Source organism: Diabrotica virgifera, chromosome 6, assembly GCF_917563875.1.
Source record: "Diabrotica virgifera virgifera chromosome 6, PGI_DIABVI_V3a".
NCBI lineage: Eukaryota > Metazoa > Arthropoda > Insecta > Coleoptera > Chrysomelidae > Diabrotica > Diabrotica virgifera.
This window is the reverse complement of record NC_065448.1, coordinates 162,789,900-162,803,200: the sequence shown is the minus strand read 5'-3', so window position 1 is coordinate 162,803,200 and position 13,301 is coordinate 162,789,900. Positions and strand designations below refer to the sequence as shown.

At 31.7% G+C, this 13,301-nt stretch overlaps 1 protein-coding gene across 1 annotated transcript in view; it reads left to right on the top strand.

Annotated features, from left to right (window-relative positions):
* Positions 1-13,301, top strand: part of LOC114328374 (mediator of RNA polymerase II transcription subunit 16) — a 164,307-nt gene that overhangs the window by 38,333 nt on the left and 112,673 nt on the right. The window contains exons 5-6 of the mRNA XM_050653349.1: positions 863-1,015; positions 9,492-9,688. Of these exons, the coding sequence (XP_050509306.1) occupies positions 863-1,015; positions 9,492-9,688 (350 nt within the window). The remainder of the gene's footprint in view (positions 1-862; positions 1,016-9,491; positions 9,689-13,301) is intronic.

Below are 13,301 nucleotides of genomic sequence, written 5' to 3'. Positions count from 1 at the left end.
TTTCAAATTTAGCAAATATTATGGAAAAATCTTTTAAAATAAAACTACAATTTTATTTTCCATCAAAATAAAAATACATTTTCGCGCCACGTAATATTCATATCAGAACTTTTGTAGCTGGAATATTGTATGCGCCACTCATTTTTACGGCGTTGAGCGGTTTTTTATTCTTGTCGTTTATTCTGTGAAGTGGCTGATGGTTGATACTACTCAGACAATATCCCTCTATATAAATTTCGTATAGTTCAGCAATTTAATTTAACAAATCGTAAAATATATCAGATCAGGATCAAGAATTTACTTGTGTTTTAAATGAAAAGTAAATGTTTAGATTCGTAATAAATAATCATTTTGTTGTGAACCGAAACAAGAGCCGTTTTACTTTAGTTAGTTCAGAGAGCGCCAAAAGGACTCTAACCAGTTTCTAACCTTATTAGGGTTTCCTCAGAGAGCGCATATATGATTCTCTCTGCGCTCTCTGAGGAAACCCCAATAAGGGTAGAAACTAGTTAAGAGTGCTTTTGGCGCTCCCTGAATTAACTAAAGTAAGACGGCTGTTGTTTCGGTTCACAACGAAATGATTGTTTATTATTGTTATTAGCTCTACTCCTATTCTGAGTATTGGGAACTAATCTTTGTTGGAATTTTACAGTGCTGGACAGCCGGGTAGTGAGATGCAATGTGATAGATCTCCCTCGGTCTTCTTAGCCCCGGCAATTCGTTGGCTTGTAAATTTTAGAAGCCGCGAATGGTGTAACCAGAAGATTAGTTCATAAAGTTTTATTTTCAACATTGTTAATATGTATTGAAAGTAAAACTTTCGTTCTTGTAGATTAATTTTCAAAAAGTGTTAACCTTTCAGATGGTCATTTCCTACTAGCTGTTAGCAGTGGAGATCCTTCAATGCCCATTCAATGTTACAAAGTTTCGGTAAAGAAAGAAGAGGAAAAGTGTACTATTGTAAGCCAATCTTTGCTTAGTTTCTTCTTAAACGAAGCACCAAAAGAAGCTCTAAGTAAGTAAAAGTAGAATAATTGTAATACTATATCAATATTTATATTCAACGAATGTAAAAACTTCTTAAAAAATAAGCTGTTTCATATTTTAATTTAAACAAACACATTTGGAGAATTGACATGAATGTTCTGCGTGCCATAGTAGACAAGATATTGCAAATTTTTCCAACGCGCTTCAATTTGAAGTTCCTCAATAAAAAACGGAGCTTGGAAAGTTCTCCCTTCTACTTTAACGTGGAGCTATTTTGCAAGTACGATCACTTTAACTGGTTATAACTTTTTACGCCTTATCTGAGTATGGCATCTATAAATTGGATCATAAAATTTAGATCTTCACTTACAATCTGTTCAATTTTTAGTTCTAATGTTAATAAACAACGGTAATATAATTTTTAAGAAAACAGCTATTTGTATAACAAGGGAGGAAAGTGCTACTTTTCCTCCCGAGAATGAAGTTTACTGCCCGACGCGTAGCGGAGGGCAGTAATCATTCAAGGGAGGAAATGGCACTTTACTCCCCTGTTATACCTATGGATTTTCCACCTTCCTCAAATAACAAGTCATATTTTCATTTTTACATAATTTATTTATGTAACTAAAAACAACAAACTTTATTAGAACTAAAACTAACAATTAGGTACAATATAACTGTCACCTGTCAAATATAAGTCAAATTATTAATGTAGTAAACATGTTAAACCAAAATAGCAATTTACTGTTTTTTACCATTCTGCAAAATACATGGTGTTTTATAAATACACGTTAAAATGTATAGATACTTACGTAATAGAAAATAGATATTGTACAGGGCGTCAATAAGTTATATTTCATGAATTAAATACCATGACGTCACTTTTACTTTTCCTCCCTAGGGAGGAAATAGCTATTTGTATAACAAGGGAGGAAAGTGCTACTTTTCCTCCCGAGAATGAAGTTTACTACCCAACGCGTAGCGGAGGGCAGTAATTATTCAAGGGAGGAAAAGGCACTTTACTCCCATGTTATACATATGGTTTTTCCACCTTCCTCAAATTAATAACAAGTCATTTTTCATTTTTACTTAATTTATTTATGTACTAACCAACAAAATTTATTAAAACTAAAACTAACAAGTAGGTACAATATAACTGTCAACTGTGAAATATAAGTCAAATTATTAATGTAAACATTGTTAAATCAAAATAACAATTTACTGTTTTTTACCATTCTGCAAAATACAGGGTGTTTTATAAATAAATGTTAAACCTGTTGTTCTGAAGCTATTTCCTTGTGGCATTTTTATGATCAACTATATTTATAATGGGAAATAAGCCACAATTTTACGAAAAAAGATTTTATTAACGTTTCAAAGCTCAAATCGGATTTCGTTGTCAAAATACAAAATACTAACGTTAAAACTTATAGATACTTACGTAATAGAAAATAGATATTATACAGGGCGTCAATAAGTTATATTTCATGAATGAAATACCATGACGTCACTTTTACTTTTCCTCCCTAGGGAGGAAAAATACAACTTTGCTCCCTACAATCAGGTCTGGAAAAGTATACTTTCGGTAGAGGTAGGTGGAAAAATACTTTTCCTCCCTAGGGAGGAAAATATTTTTCCTCCCTAGGAGGAAATAGTTTTTTTCTAAGGTGTGTTGGATTATATTGAAAATTATCTCATAAAGTGTTTTCAATTTTTGTTGTCGAGTAGCACTCAGTTTTAAGAGCAAAAGATCATAATCGCTCCGTGTATGACTGAGACGACACCTAGCGTCGTCACTTGACATTTTTGGCGACCACAATTTGAAGTTAGGCTTATGATAAATACATATTGTGAAGTTGCAAATTATTAATAATTAGTTTTTTAACGATGTGTTTCCAATTTATATATAAAATAGATGTAGTATTAAGAACTGGGTTTCTAAAAATTCATCGCAATTTATCTTTTCAACCCCAAACGGATCAGAAAGGGATAAATCTATTCTCGTTTTTAAACTAGGAGAAGTAATTCAAATTTACCCCGCTGTAATGTTTGTCTGTACAGTTGATCCCAAACCCTTTTTTCAGTGCGTCATAGTTTGTCGAATTCGCTCTAACACATTAAATTCGAAGTGACAGAAAAATACGTACATCCGTGATTATTACACATAGAAATGCGAGAATTATGTATTAGTTTACCTAAGGGTATTTCCATATTAAAGCGACTTATACTTTTATAGATGTACCTATAATTGGTTGACAATTACAATTATTGTAATTTATACTAGAAATAGATAACCAATCCATGATGCAAATAAAGATAAATTGAAACAAAAGTAATCTATCGTGACAGTACTTTCACAATTTTAACGGAGAAAATGATAATTGTAATTCTAGGTTAGAAATTTGTCAACGACGTAAATATAAATATTTTATGTCATTGGTATATTCGAACATTGTCTAGTGAAATTGTATTCTATACTTATTTATTTTTTTCCTGAAAATATATTTTAAATAATATTAATATTCTGGCACATATTTATATCAATATTGATATTTATATAAACATAAATATAAATATTCTGACAACTATCAGATTTAACTAAAATGTCATGTCTCGATTCGCGACATTCTTAAAATCTCATATGACGTCAAAGCTAATGACGCACTGAAAAAAGGGTTTGGGATAAACTGTAATTGGTCCACCCGCAGGAAAGTTTACTCCATGGAATTATGAATTTTTGACACTATTAACATTTAATATTCGTAGGCTATTTCAAAAATCTTCTATTTTCCTCCTAAAAATATACTTTTTAGATTCTTTGGGACATTCTAAATAAAATATGTATTTTGATATTTTTCAAGAAAGTTAAAAGTTTTAAAGTTATAAGCGATTTAAAATTCGAAAAATTTTAAAACTATTAACTTTTGAGAAAAATGACAAAAAACCTATTTTATTTAGAATGTCCCAAAGAATCTAAAAAATATACCTATATTTTGGAGGAAAATAAAATATTTTTGGAAATAGTGCACGCCGCACTGGCGAAAAAATCGGATGAACACGCATAATTAACAATTAAATAACAAGGCTGTAAACTGAAGTTAGATCCTATCAGTCTGCAGAATCTTGAAAATGAATGTTTAAACTACAATAATTTAAGTACTTGGCAACCTCAATAATACTAAGTTGATTGAGTTTTTAAGCCTTGAAAATGCGCATTTTCTCATTTTTCAGATTTTAAATCACCTATAACTCGAAAACTATTAATTTTTCAGAAAAATCACAAGATACATTTCTTGTTTATAATGACCCAAAACACCTAAAAAATATGCCTCGGGTCAAAAAAGGTGATGTTTTGTATTTGTTAAAAAAATTGTTTAAACAATAATTGCGGCCCGAAAATTCCGCTCGGCACCCTTCAGATTTGTTTAAAGGAGACATTTTTGAATAGGAATCCACAAAGGGCTCAAAGTTCGGCTGTGACCACACCCACCTGACACCTGTGAATGATCTACACAACGTTGCCAATTAATATTTTTCTGAAACTTTTTTCTTGTGGCATCTTAATGCAATTTACTATTGGGACTAAGGCACAATTTGAATTTAAAATAAGTTTATTTTGATGTTTAGATTTCCACTTCGGAAACCGTTCCGAAAATACAAAATATTAATAAATTTTATTCATATAAAACGATTTCCGAAGTGAAAATCAAAACAAGTAAGTAATTGTACTTCGTAAGTCCTAGGTTTTCACCCAAAGTGATCGAAAGTAGAACCTAAAGTCGATATTTGAAATCGACGCAAAGTTATAACTTTGCGTCGATTGATATAAGATTAAATAGAAAGATAAAACCGGAACTAAAGATTCAAGCTTGACTTTTCAATACGCTTCGATTGATATGTTACTTGTATAATTTCTGCGACTATAATATGGCACTTCCGGTTAGAACTTTTTTACCCGGAAATGATTTAAACACTAAAAGTATAGGTTTGTTCTCATCTTGCTCAGGTACGTCAAATATTTTATCGCTTATAGTGTTTCGGTGACTTTAAAACGGTACTTCCGGTTGCAACTCTAAAACCGGAAGTCCGAGGTCAAATTTGTCATCTTTAATACCATCTTCGTGTTATACTTAAGCTTTCATTCGATACCTTACTTGTCATTCTAAACGAAGGATATTCGCGGACGGACGGACAGACAGACAGTCATGAAACCGGAGTATACAGATAAATTCATATTTAAAGGGAACATACAATTTACATGTAATTCCGCTCCACGCAGTTGGACAACATAAAGTTGTCAAAGAATTATATCATAAAAATCAAATACTCAAGCGGGCTACTGGATTCTGAACTATTTCAGCAGAATCGTCACTGAAAGTCGAATAATGTCGAATGGTACAATGTTGCCAAAATTATCGTTTTTTGTTGGAAATGATTTCTTCAACTAAAAATGCTAATCTATTTTGTATTATAGTAACAGAGATAATAGTGATCTATTATAAATAGTAATATTATCGTAATAATTATTAGTCCATGTGGTGAGACCGCTCCCGTCCGAATAAATTTCTGATTCGGTTTCTTTGTGGATTCTTATTCAAAAATGTCCCCTTTAAACAAATCTGAAGGGTACCGGGCGGAATTTTTGGGCAAAAATTGTTTAAACAATTTTTTTAAACAAATACAAAAGATCACGTTTTTTTGCTCTGGAACATATATTTTTAGGTTTTCTGGGTCATTCTAAACAGGAAAAGTATCTTGCAATTTTTCTTAAAAATTGATAGTTTTCGAGTTATAAGTGATTTAAAATCTGAAAAATACGAAAATACGCATTTTCGAGGCTTAAAAACTCATATTTAAATTAGTATTTTTGAGGTTGCCAGATACTTGTGTGTGGCTATTCACCATAATATTTTCTCAAAAGTTTTACACCTTTGTAGGTAAAATGTTTATTGATAAGGCATGCTAATAAACATTATACTACCTACTACTATTTAGGAATATACAATAAACTTTATGCGAATTTAGTTTCTTTACCATTATGCAAATAACACCGTACCTACTTTATGCGAATTTAGGTTCTTTACTATTATGCAAATAACACCGTAATATTTTCCCAGGGTATGCGTAAATATCAACCCCTCTTTTCAAATAAAATGGCTTGGTAGATTTAAAAAAATTAGTTAAGTCTTGACTATCAACATCACATACAAAAAAAATATATTTATGTAGCCTGATTAGTTCTAAAAGATAAAGCCTAATTATTATGAAGTAAAAATTAATGGTTTTTATTTCAGAGAGAAAAACAGTCAGTGATCCTTGCATATAAGTAAAGAAATAAGTTTATTGTATATTCCTGATTATTTCATTCATAGGAGATTCTGACCAATAGAAAGCTACAGAAATAAAAATTAAAGTGATAATTTTTGATAATATCCCGTCGTCAAGTATATTACGTCAGATGCCCTTCGTTGCAAAGAAAAAATACATTCAGTGACATTATTGACAATTAATGTTTTAAAAATTATAAAAATGATGACTTTCAACCGTCAAATATTTATAACAAGTGTTTGGTTAATTGTATTAATTTGTACTTGCATAAATAAATTACAATAAAATTTTGGTTTGAACAATTTTATTCACGAAATAATCGCAGCAAATTGCACTCGATCTCTAAAATTATTATTGAATTTTTGCCCTCGTGACACTTTGACATAATTTCACTCCCCTTCGGATCGTGAAATTAAAACTATCAAAGTGCCACTCGGGAAAAATTCGATAATTTTAGAGCTCTTGTGCAATTACTACTGAAAAGATTTATTAGGTACTACGTAGCAATAAACATTTTGCCTTTCTATTTCTGAGAAAATATTAAGGGGTTTTTTAACCGCCCAGGTAGATCGCAAGCTATAACATAATGGCGACGGTAGACCGCATAGTATAGCGGCACCAACAAATGAATAATGATAAAAGACAAATATGGAACAGGGCATACTTTTATTTATTTTCAAAATGAATGGTTTTGGTTTACAATAGTCCTTTTCAAATCCTGAAAAAACTTGAAAAATTTAAACGCAGAATGAAAGATTAGGTACATTATTACCGACGGCCCAAAGTTCCTTAGAATAAACAAAATGTCTCTTTTCTCTTTTTTTCTTCATTCCCGTAAATTATTAAAATAAACATTATAGAAGTTTTCAGGGACTTTTTGCCCTCGGTAACAATGTAATCTTTTATTCTGCGTTAAAATTTTTCAAAAATATTTATTAGTTTTTTTAGGATTCGAAAAAAAATATGCATTTAAACATTAACCCGAAATTTTATGCACACGCTCTTTATTTTGAAAATGCAGAGACTTTAGAGAGACGTGACAACCCTGTTAAGCGATCAGTGTACGCTCTTCGGCTACTTTCGGGCCTTTCGGCCCGACTCGGGCGAAAAGGAGAGGGCTTCGCAAAAGAAGCATGTTGTTTGCTGCGTGTCAAATAATTTATCGTTGTTGTATTTATGGTGTCGTGTCGAACTTTTAACTGGTCCGCTGTTTTAAATGTAGGTTCGCGGCCCTGTGTATGAGCTTGCTATGTTCCATTTAAATCTTAATCTATCTGTATATTTGTTCTCGTCTTGCTTGGCGCGTCGAATAATATATTGCTTGTACTATTCCGGTGAGTTCAAGACAGTAATTCCGGTTGCATTTTTAAAACCGGACGTACTAGGTAAAATTTCTAAATTTATTATAATCCTTGGATTACAAGCCTTTCATTCAACACCTCATTTGTCATTCTACCTGGTATAATGACGGAGGAGTTGTGTTTGCGGATGGAGGGACGGACATACGGACATGGATAATTCAAAGTTTTCACATTTTTTCAAATTGGGTGAAAACAATATTAAAGTAAGCTTATTTTAAACTACAATTGTGGCATATTCCCAATAAAAATAGTGAGCTGTCATTTAAATCAAGCCGCCCAAATTTTATTGTCATAAAACATTGTTCAAATGCTGAAAAGACGACATGCAAAAGGTCAAGTAAAAGCAATGGGTCTATTGAATAAAAAGAAGTATTTGCTTTTACTTCATCGTATTTAAGTATTTACTTAATAGTAATTAAATAAAGGACTAAAGAAATGACTATTCAATTACTATTAAGTAAATTTTTAATTAAATACAGTAAATACATTTACAGTAAATATTTAAATACGTGTAAGTAAAAGCAAATACTTATTTTTATTCAATAGACCCATTAAGTTTGGCAACAATCCTCTCCTCTCTAGGTACTTCCACTAATGAATTGTTAGACAATATTAGGCGGACCTAATATACCTACCTCTTTTTAAAATAGCTGTTTTTGACTCCCTCTCACGTAAGGTCAATACCAACCATGAAAATTTGCCCATAGTCAGTATAAGAAAACTGTTGTTTTTAGAACTCGTATTACGTTATTAGTCGCAACGTATTATTGTTATTAGTCTTATAAGTTGTCCGATACTGATTGGTGGATTACCCTCGATGGCCGACACGGTCAACCAAAAGCGAAGATGAATCTGGTGATTTTTATGATATTATTGGGTGTGCATCTGTCTTTTGAGTTTACTACTCCTAGTTTAAATATTTTCTCTAATTTATATGTAGTTATTGGAATCTATAAAAATTACACTTACTATTTTGGCTATTAGTAGCACAATTAGGTAAATATCCAACATTTATTCACCATTTTTGATCAAATTTGTTATACAAACAACGACATTGATATTACAAAGTATCGCCAAAATTCTCATATTTCGCCGCTACTCACGCTGGCATCGTTTCATGTATCCCCACCATGGTCACGCACGGAGCGAATATCTATAGGTGCGTTCGCGGGTACAGTTAACAAATTGTCGCCGACAATTTCTAACCTCACTTAATATAAATAATACCGTTAATACATAAATATACAAGGTATATTTACTTTTAATTAATATTAATAACTAATTATTAAATTATACTAGGTAAATAATACCTTTTATGTTTATCTATTAACGATATTATTTATATTATTTTAAAGTGCGCATGCGTGTTCTGACAATTTATCCAATTTTCTGACAATTTCAGGTACCCGCGAACGCAACTTATATGATGAGTTTTGACAACAAATCAAAAACGAAACCGTATATTTTCTAATTTAACAAAATATGTGACGACAAAACTTATCACACATGTTTCTTGACTTTTTAGCCTTAAAATTGAATGACGAATCGCACACAAAAATATTTTAGATCAACGGTTCTCAATCTGTGGTACATGTACCACTGGTGGTACATATCATTGTTTGAGGTGGTACACACAACGCAAAAACAACCAAAATCAGCACCACTATTATAGTTAATTAGATCACCTAGCTAGATAGGTATTTCAGTTAGGTGGTACCAAAAATAATAAAAAAAATATTTGGGGTACCTGACTCAAAAAGATTGAAAACCGCTGTTTTAGATCATTTTGGTACCCTATATGAATGAATGTTTTAGTGGATCAAATATCGAAAGAAAAGAATTGTACTGTCAGTCACATAAAGTGGATCATGAGAGAAGATGCAGATTCTTTAGTGGTGGCTGCCAGCAGTCCAAAAATGAGTTGTCTGCAGGTTTGGGAACTCAGAGAAAAGGCTCTTCCAGTTCATAAATCATTGGGCAAAGCAGAAGCACCTCAATTCTTCAATACAGTGGTGAGTACATTTTACCTTAAATTTAGTAGTGATTTTTACATCTACAAGAAAAAATTTAAATACAAGAAGTAGTAGTTAACACTCTTCAGTGAAACACCAGAGTCTACTTACTCTACAAATTCTATTTTATTTTACAAATTATGATTGGCCTAGCACTAGTTAAGTAACTTGCTTTAGATTCAACTTATATGCTTTCTTGGTGGAATTGTACGCTGAGTTTTATGAACCTCCGTTGTACATTAGAAGACACTTTTTGAACTTAAATACGTGGCAAAAATAGCAAAGGATCCAAAAACCCAAACTACCAGCACAACTCAAATAGTTTTCATTCTACATTTGATAAAAAATTGCATTCCTTGGCACTTTTGGTAAAAATCTTGCATTATAAAAGCATTGTATAGACAAGGCGAAAACGGCGGGTTCGTTGGAAAAAATATTCCCTTAAGATTTTTTTGCATAATCACATTTGTAATACACCCCAGAATAAGGTTCACGAAGTCGCCCACGAGAAAAGTGGTCCAAATTAAAAAAAAATTTAATCAAATTTCAAAAATTATTATTTTTGGTCTCTTTGGACAATTTTTTTTAGGTTTTTTAGACCATCCTGGAAAAAAAGGTCTCATCTAATTTTTCTATAAAGTTGATGGTTTTCGAGTTATAAGCAATTTAAAATTTGAAAAACGCAAAGATGGCCATTTTTAAGACTTAATAACTCGGTTAAAAATTATTATTATGAAAGTCAGAAAGTCACTAAATCAAAGTTTAAAGCCCCCCCTACATGATCCTGAAGAAATTTGTGTAATTAATTTATTACTAAGCTGTTATTTTTAATTATTAACAATAAGCCGTAAGAGCGTATTGACGCGGCTGTGAATGGGAGTGCGAGTAAGATGCCTCATTGGACTGCCGGAATGGCATCTCTCTCGCACTCACCATAGACGGCCGCCTAATATGTGCTGGCGCTCATTATTACTTAAAAATAACAGCTTAGTAATAAAATTATGACAAAAATTTCTTCAGGATCTTGTAGGGGGGCTTTAAACTTTGATTTAGTCACTTTCTGACTTTCATAATAATAACTTTTAACCAATTTATTAAGCCTTGGAAATCGCCATTTTTCTTTTTTTTTTTCAATTTTAAATTGTTTATAACTCGAAAACGATCAACTTTAGAGAAAAATTACAAGAGACCTTTTTTGTCCAGAATGGTCCAAAAAACCTAACAAAACGGACCAAATTTGTATGGACCAAAAATGTTGATTTTTGCAATTTGATTAAAAAAAAATTGTTAAAAAGAATTGGACCACTTTTCACGTGGGCGACTTCTTGGACCTTATTCTGGGATGTCTCACGAATGTGATTATGCAAAAATCTCATGGGAATATTTTTTCTAACGAACCCGCCGTTTTCGCCTTGTCTAGTAGCATTGATTAATAACTACAATATTTATAATCAATGCTAGTAGGTATTGTCGAATTTTCCTCTACATGGACTATACTTATACCGTTGATTGATAAATACGGATATATTTATCAATCAACGCTTATACTTTATACTACAATTTCCCATATATGAAATAATAATAGTCCAGGTATATAAGCATTTTCGGGACTTCGCAATAGCCAGGTACATATTTGACGAATTATAGTTAGAGTAATTTTTATTGTGGAACAGCTTTAATATCGGCGAAAAACACATCTGTTTTCCACACCCACGCAACAGGTTCGCTCAGACATTTATAAGTTTTGCAAAACGTTTAGTTTGGTACGATGCCTTATTGCAGTGTAGATGTGTGAATTAAAGAAGAAGAATAAATTAAATTTACAACGAAGTAAAAACTTCGAATGTATGATGGTATAGTTTATTTTAAAAGATTTAAAATTCATTCAAATGGATTACAATTCTTCGGAATGTTTTCGTTCCAGTCAAATCATCACCAGTGAAACATTTTATTAATAGTTGAAACTAACCCACGTTAATCAAAATGTGGTTAAGGGGAACGGAACAAAATGCAAAATTTTGACGCATGTCAAAATTTTCTATGTGTTTTAAATGTATTCATTTTTTCGAATTCTGAGAAAACTGAAAAATATTTTTGAAAAATTTAAACGGAGAATGAAAGATTATATTATTACCGAGGGCCGAAAGTCCTTGAAAACTTCTATAATGTTTATTTTAATAAGTTACGGGGGCGAAAATAAAAGAGAAAATTTAGTGTGATTTTTAATTGCAAATATTTCATTCAAAAGAAACTTTTTATTTATTCTGTATATAAGTAGTATGTATTAAGTAGTATGTATTTCATTCTGCTTTTAAATTTTTCAAAAATACTTATTAGTTTTCTCAGGATTCGAAAAAAAATTATACATTTAAAACACATTGAAAATTTCGACATGCGTCAAAATTTTGCATTTTGCTCCGTTCCCCTTAATGTGGACTCTCAGTGTATTGGTTGTTTATTTTTTTTAATGTTTATTGTTGTGATGTTGTACTTTCGTCGCTTGAAAGACATAACGGCGTAACTGCCAACATTGGCTTTTTGAGTTTTTAGTGCATCCATAATGTTCTCAGCGAGCTATATCCAAAAGTCTAATCGGCGTATCTGTATTTCTACCTCTTACAGTGATATTACAATTTCATGCTGTGACGTAACTGTGAATTTTTAGGTTTTTGAAAAGTCATAGTGGCGTATCTTGACTTACGCCATTATATCTCGAAACGAATTTTGTGATAGACCTTTTTTTAAAAAGACATAGTGGCGTAAGTTAAGATACGCCATTATGTATTTTCAAAGAAAGCAATTTTACACGATTTTCTACTGTGACGTATCTACAAATCTGACGTATCTACGTACAAATCAAAAGAGAATATATTGCAAGATACGTAAAACAAACAGAAACGAAAAGAAAAACTACTTCAAATGAATCGTCAAGAAGGAAGTACACAGTTAAGTATTATTTACTGAAAGGAAACCACGAAATTTCTGTTTGTAGAAAAATGTTCTTAAACACCTTATCAATTACAGAGAGAAATGTACGCACTGCAACTGAGAAAAAGAAGGAAACAGGTGTTTTAGAAGATGAAAAAAGAGGTGGTCGATCTGAGAAACTAAAAGAAAGTGTTTTGAAAATTCGTGAAGCTATAACAGCTAACATACAGAGATTTCCAAGGATGGAGTCTCACTACTGCAGAACTACTTCCACTAAAGAGTACTTTCACCCTGAGTTGAGTATAAAAAAAGGTTTTTTATGTTCCTGGAAGAATACGAGCCTCAAGAAATCCGTTGCAGTATTACGACTTACAGAGAGGTTTTCAACAAACTCAACCTGGGATTTTATCATTTAAAAAAGACCAGTGCTGTTTGTGTATCGTTTACAGAACTGGAGACGATAAAAAAAGGCGGAACTGAAAGAAAAATATCAAAAATATATCGAAGAAAAAAAAGCCGTAAGAAGTTTTAAAACTGAAGCTAAAATGTTTTCTGATAGTAAGACTGTAAGTGCTACTTTCGACCTGCAGCAAGTAATTCTCCTACCAGTGTCAAATGAAAGTCAGTTAATTTATCATAGACGACTTGCAAATTTCAACTTAACCATCTATAACTTGTCTTCAAG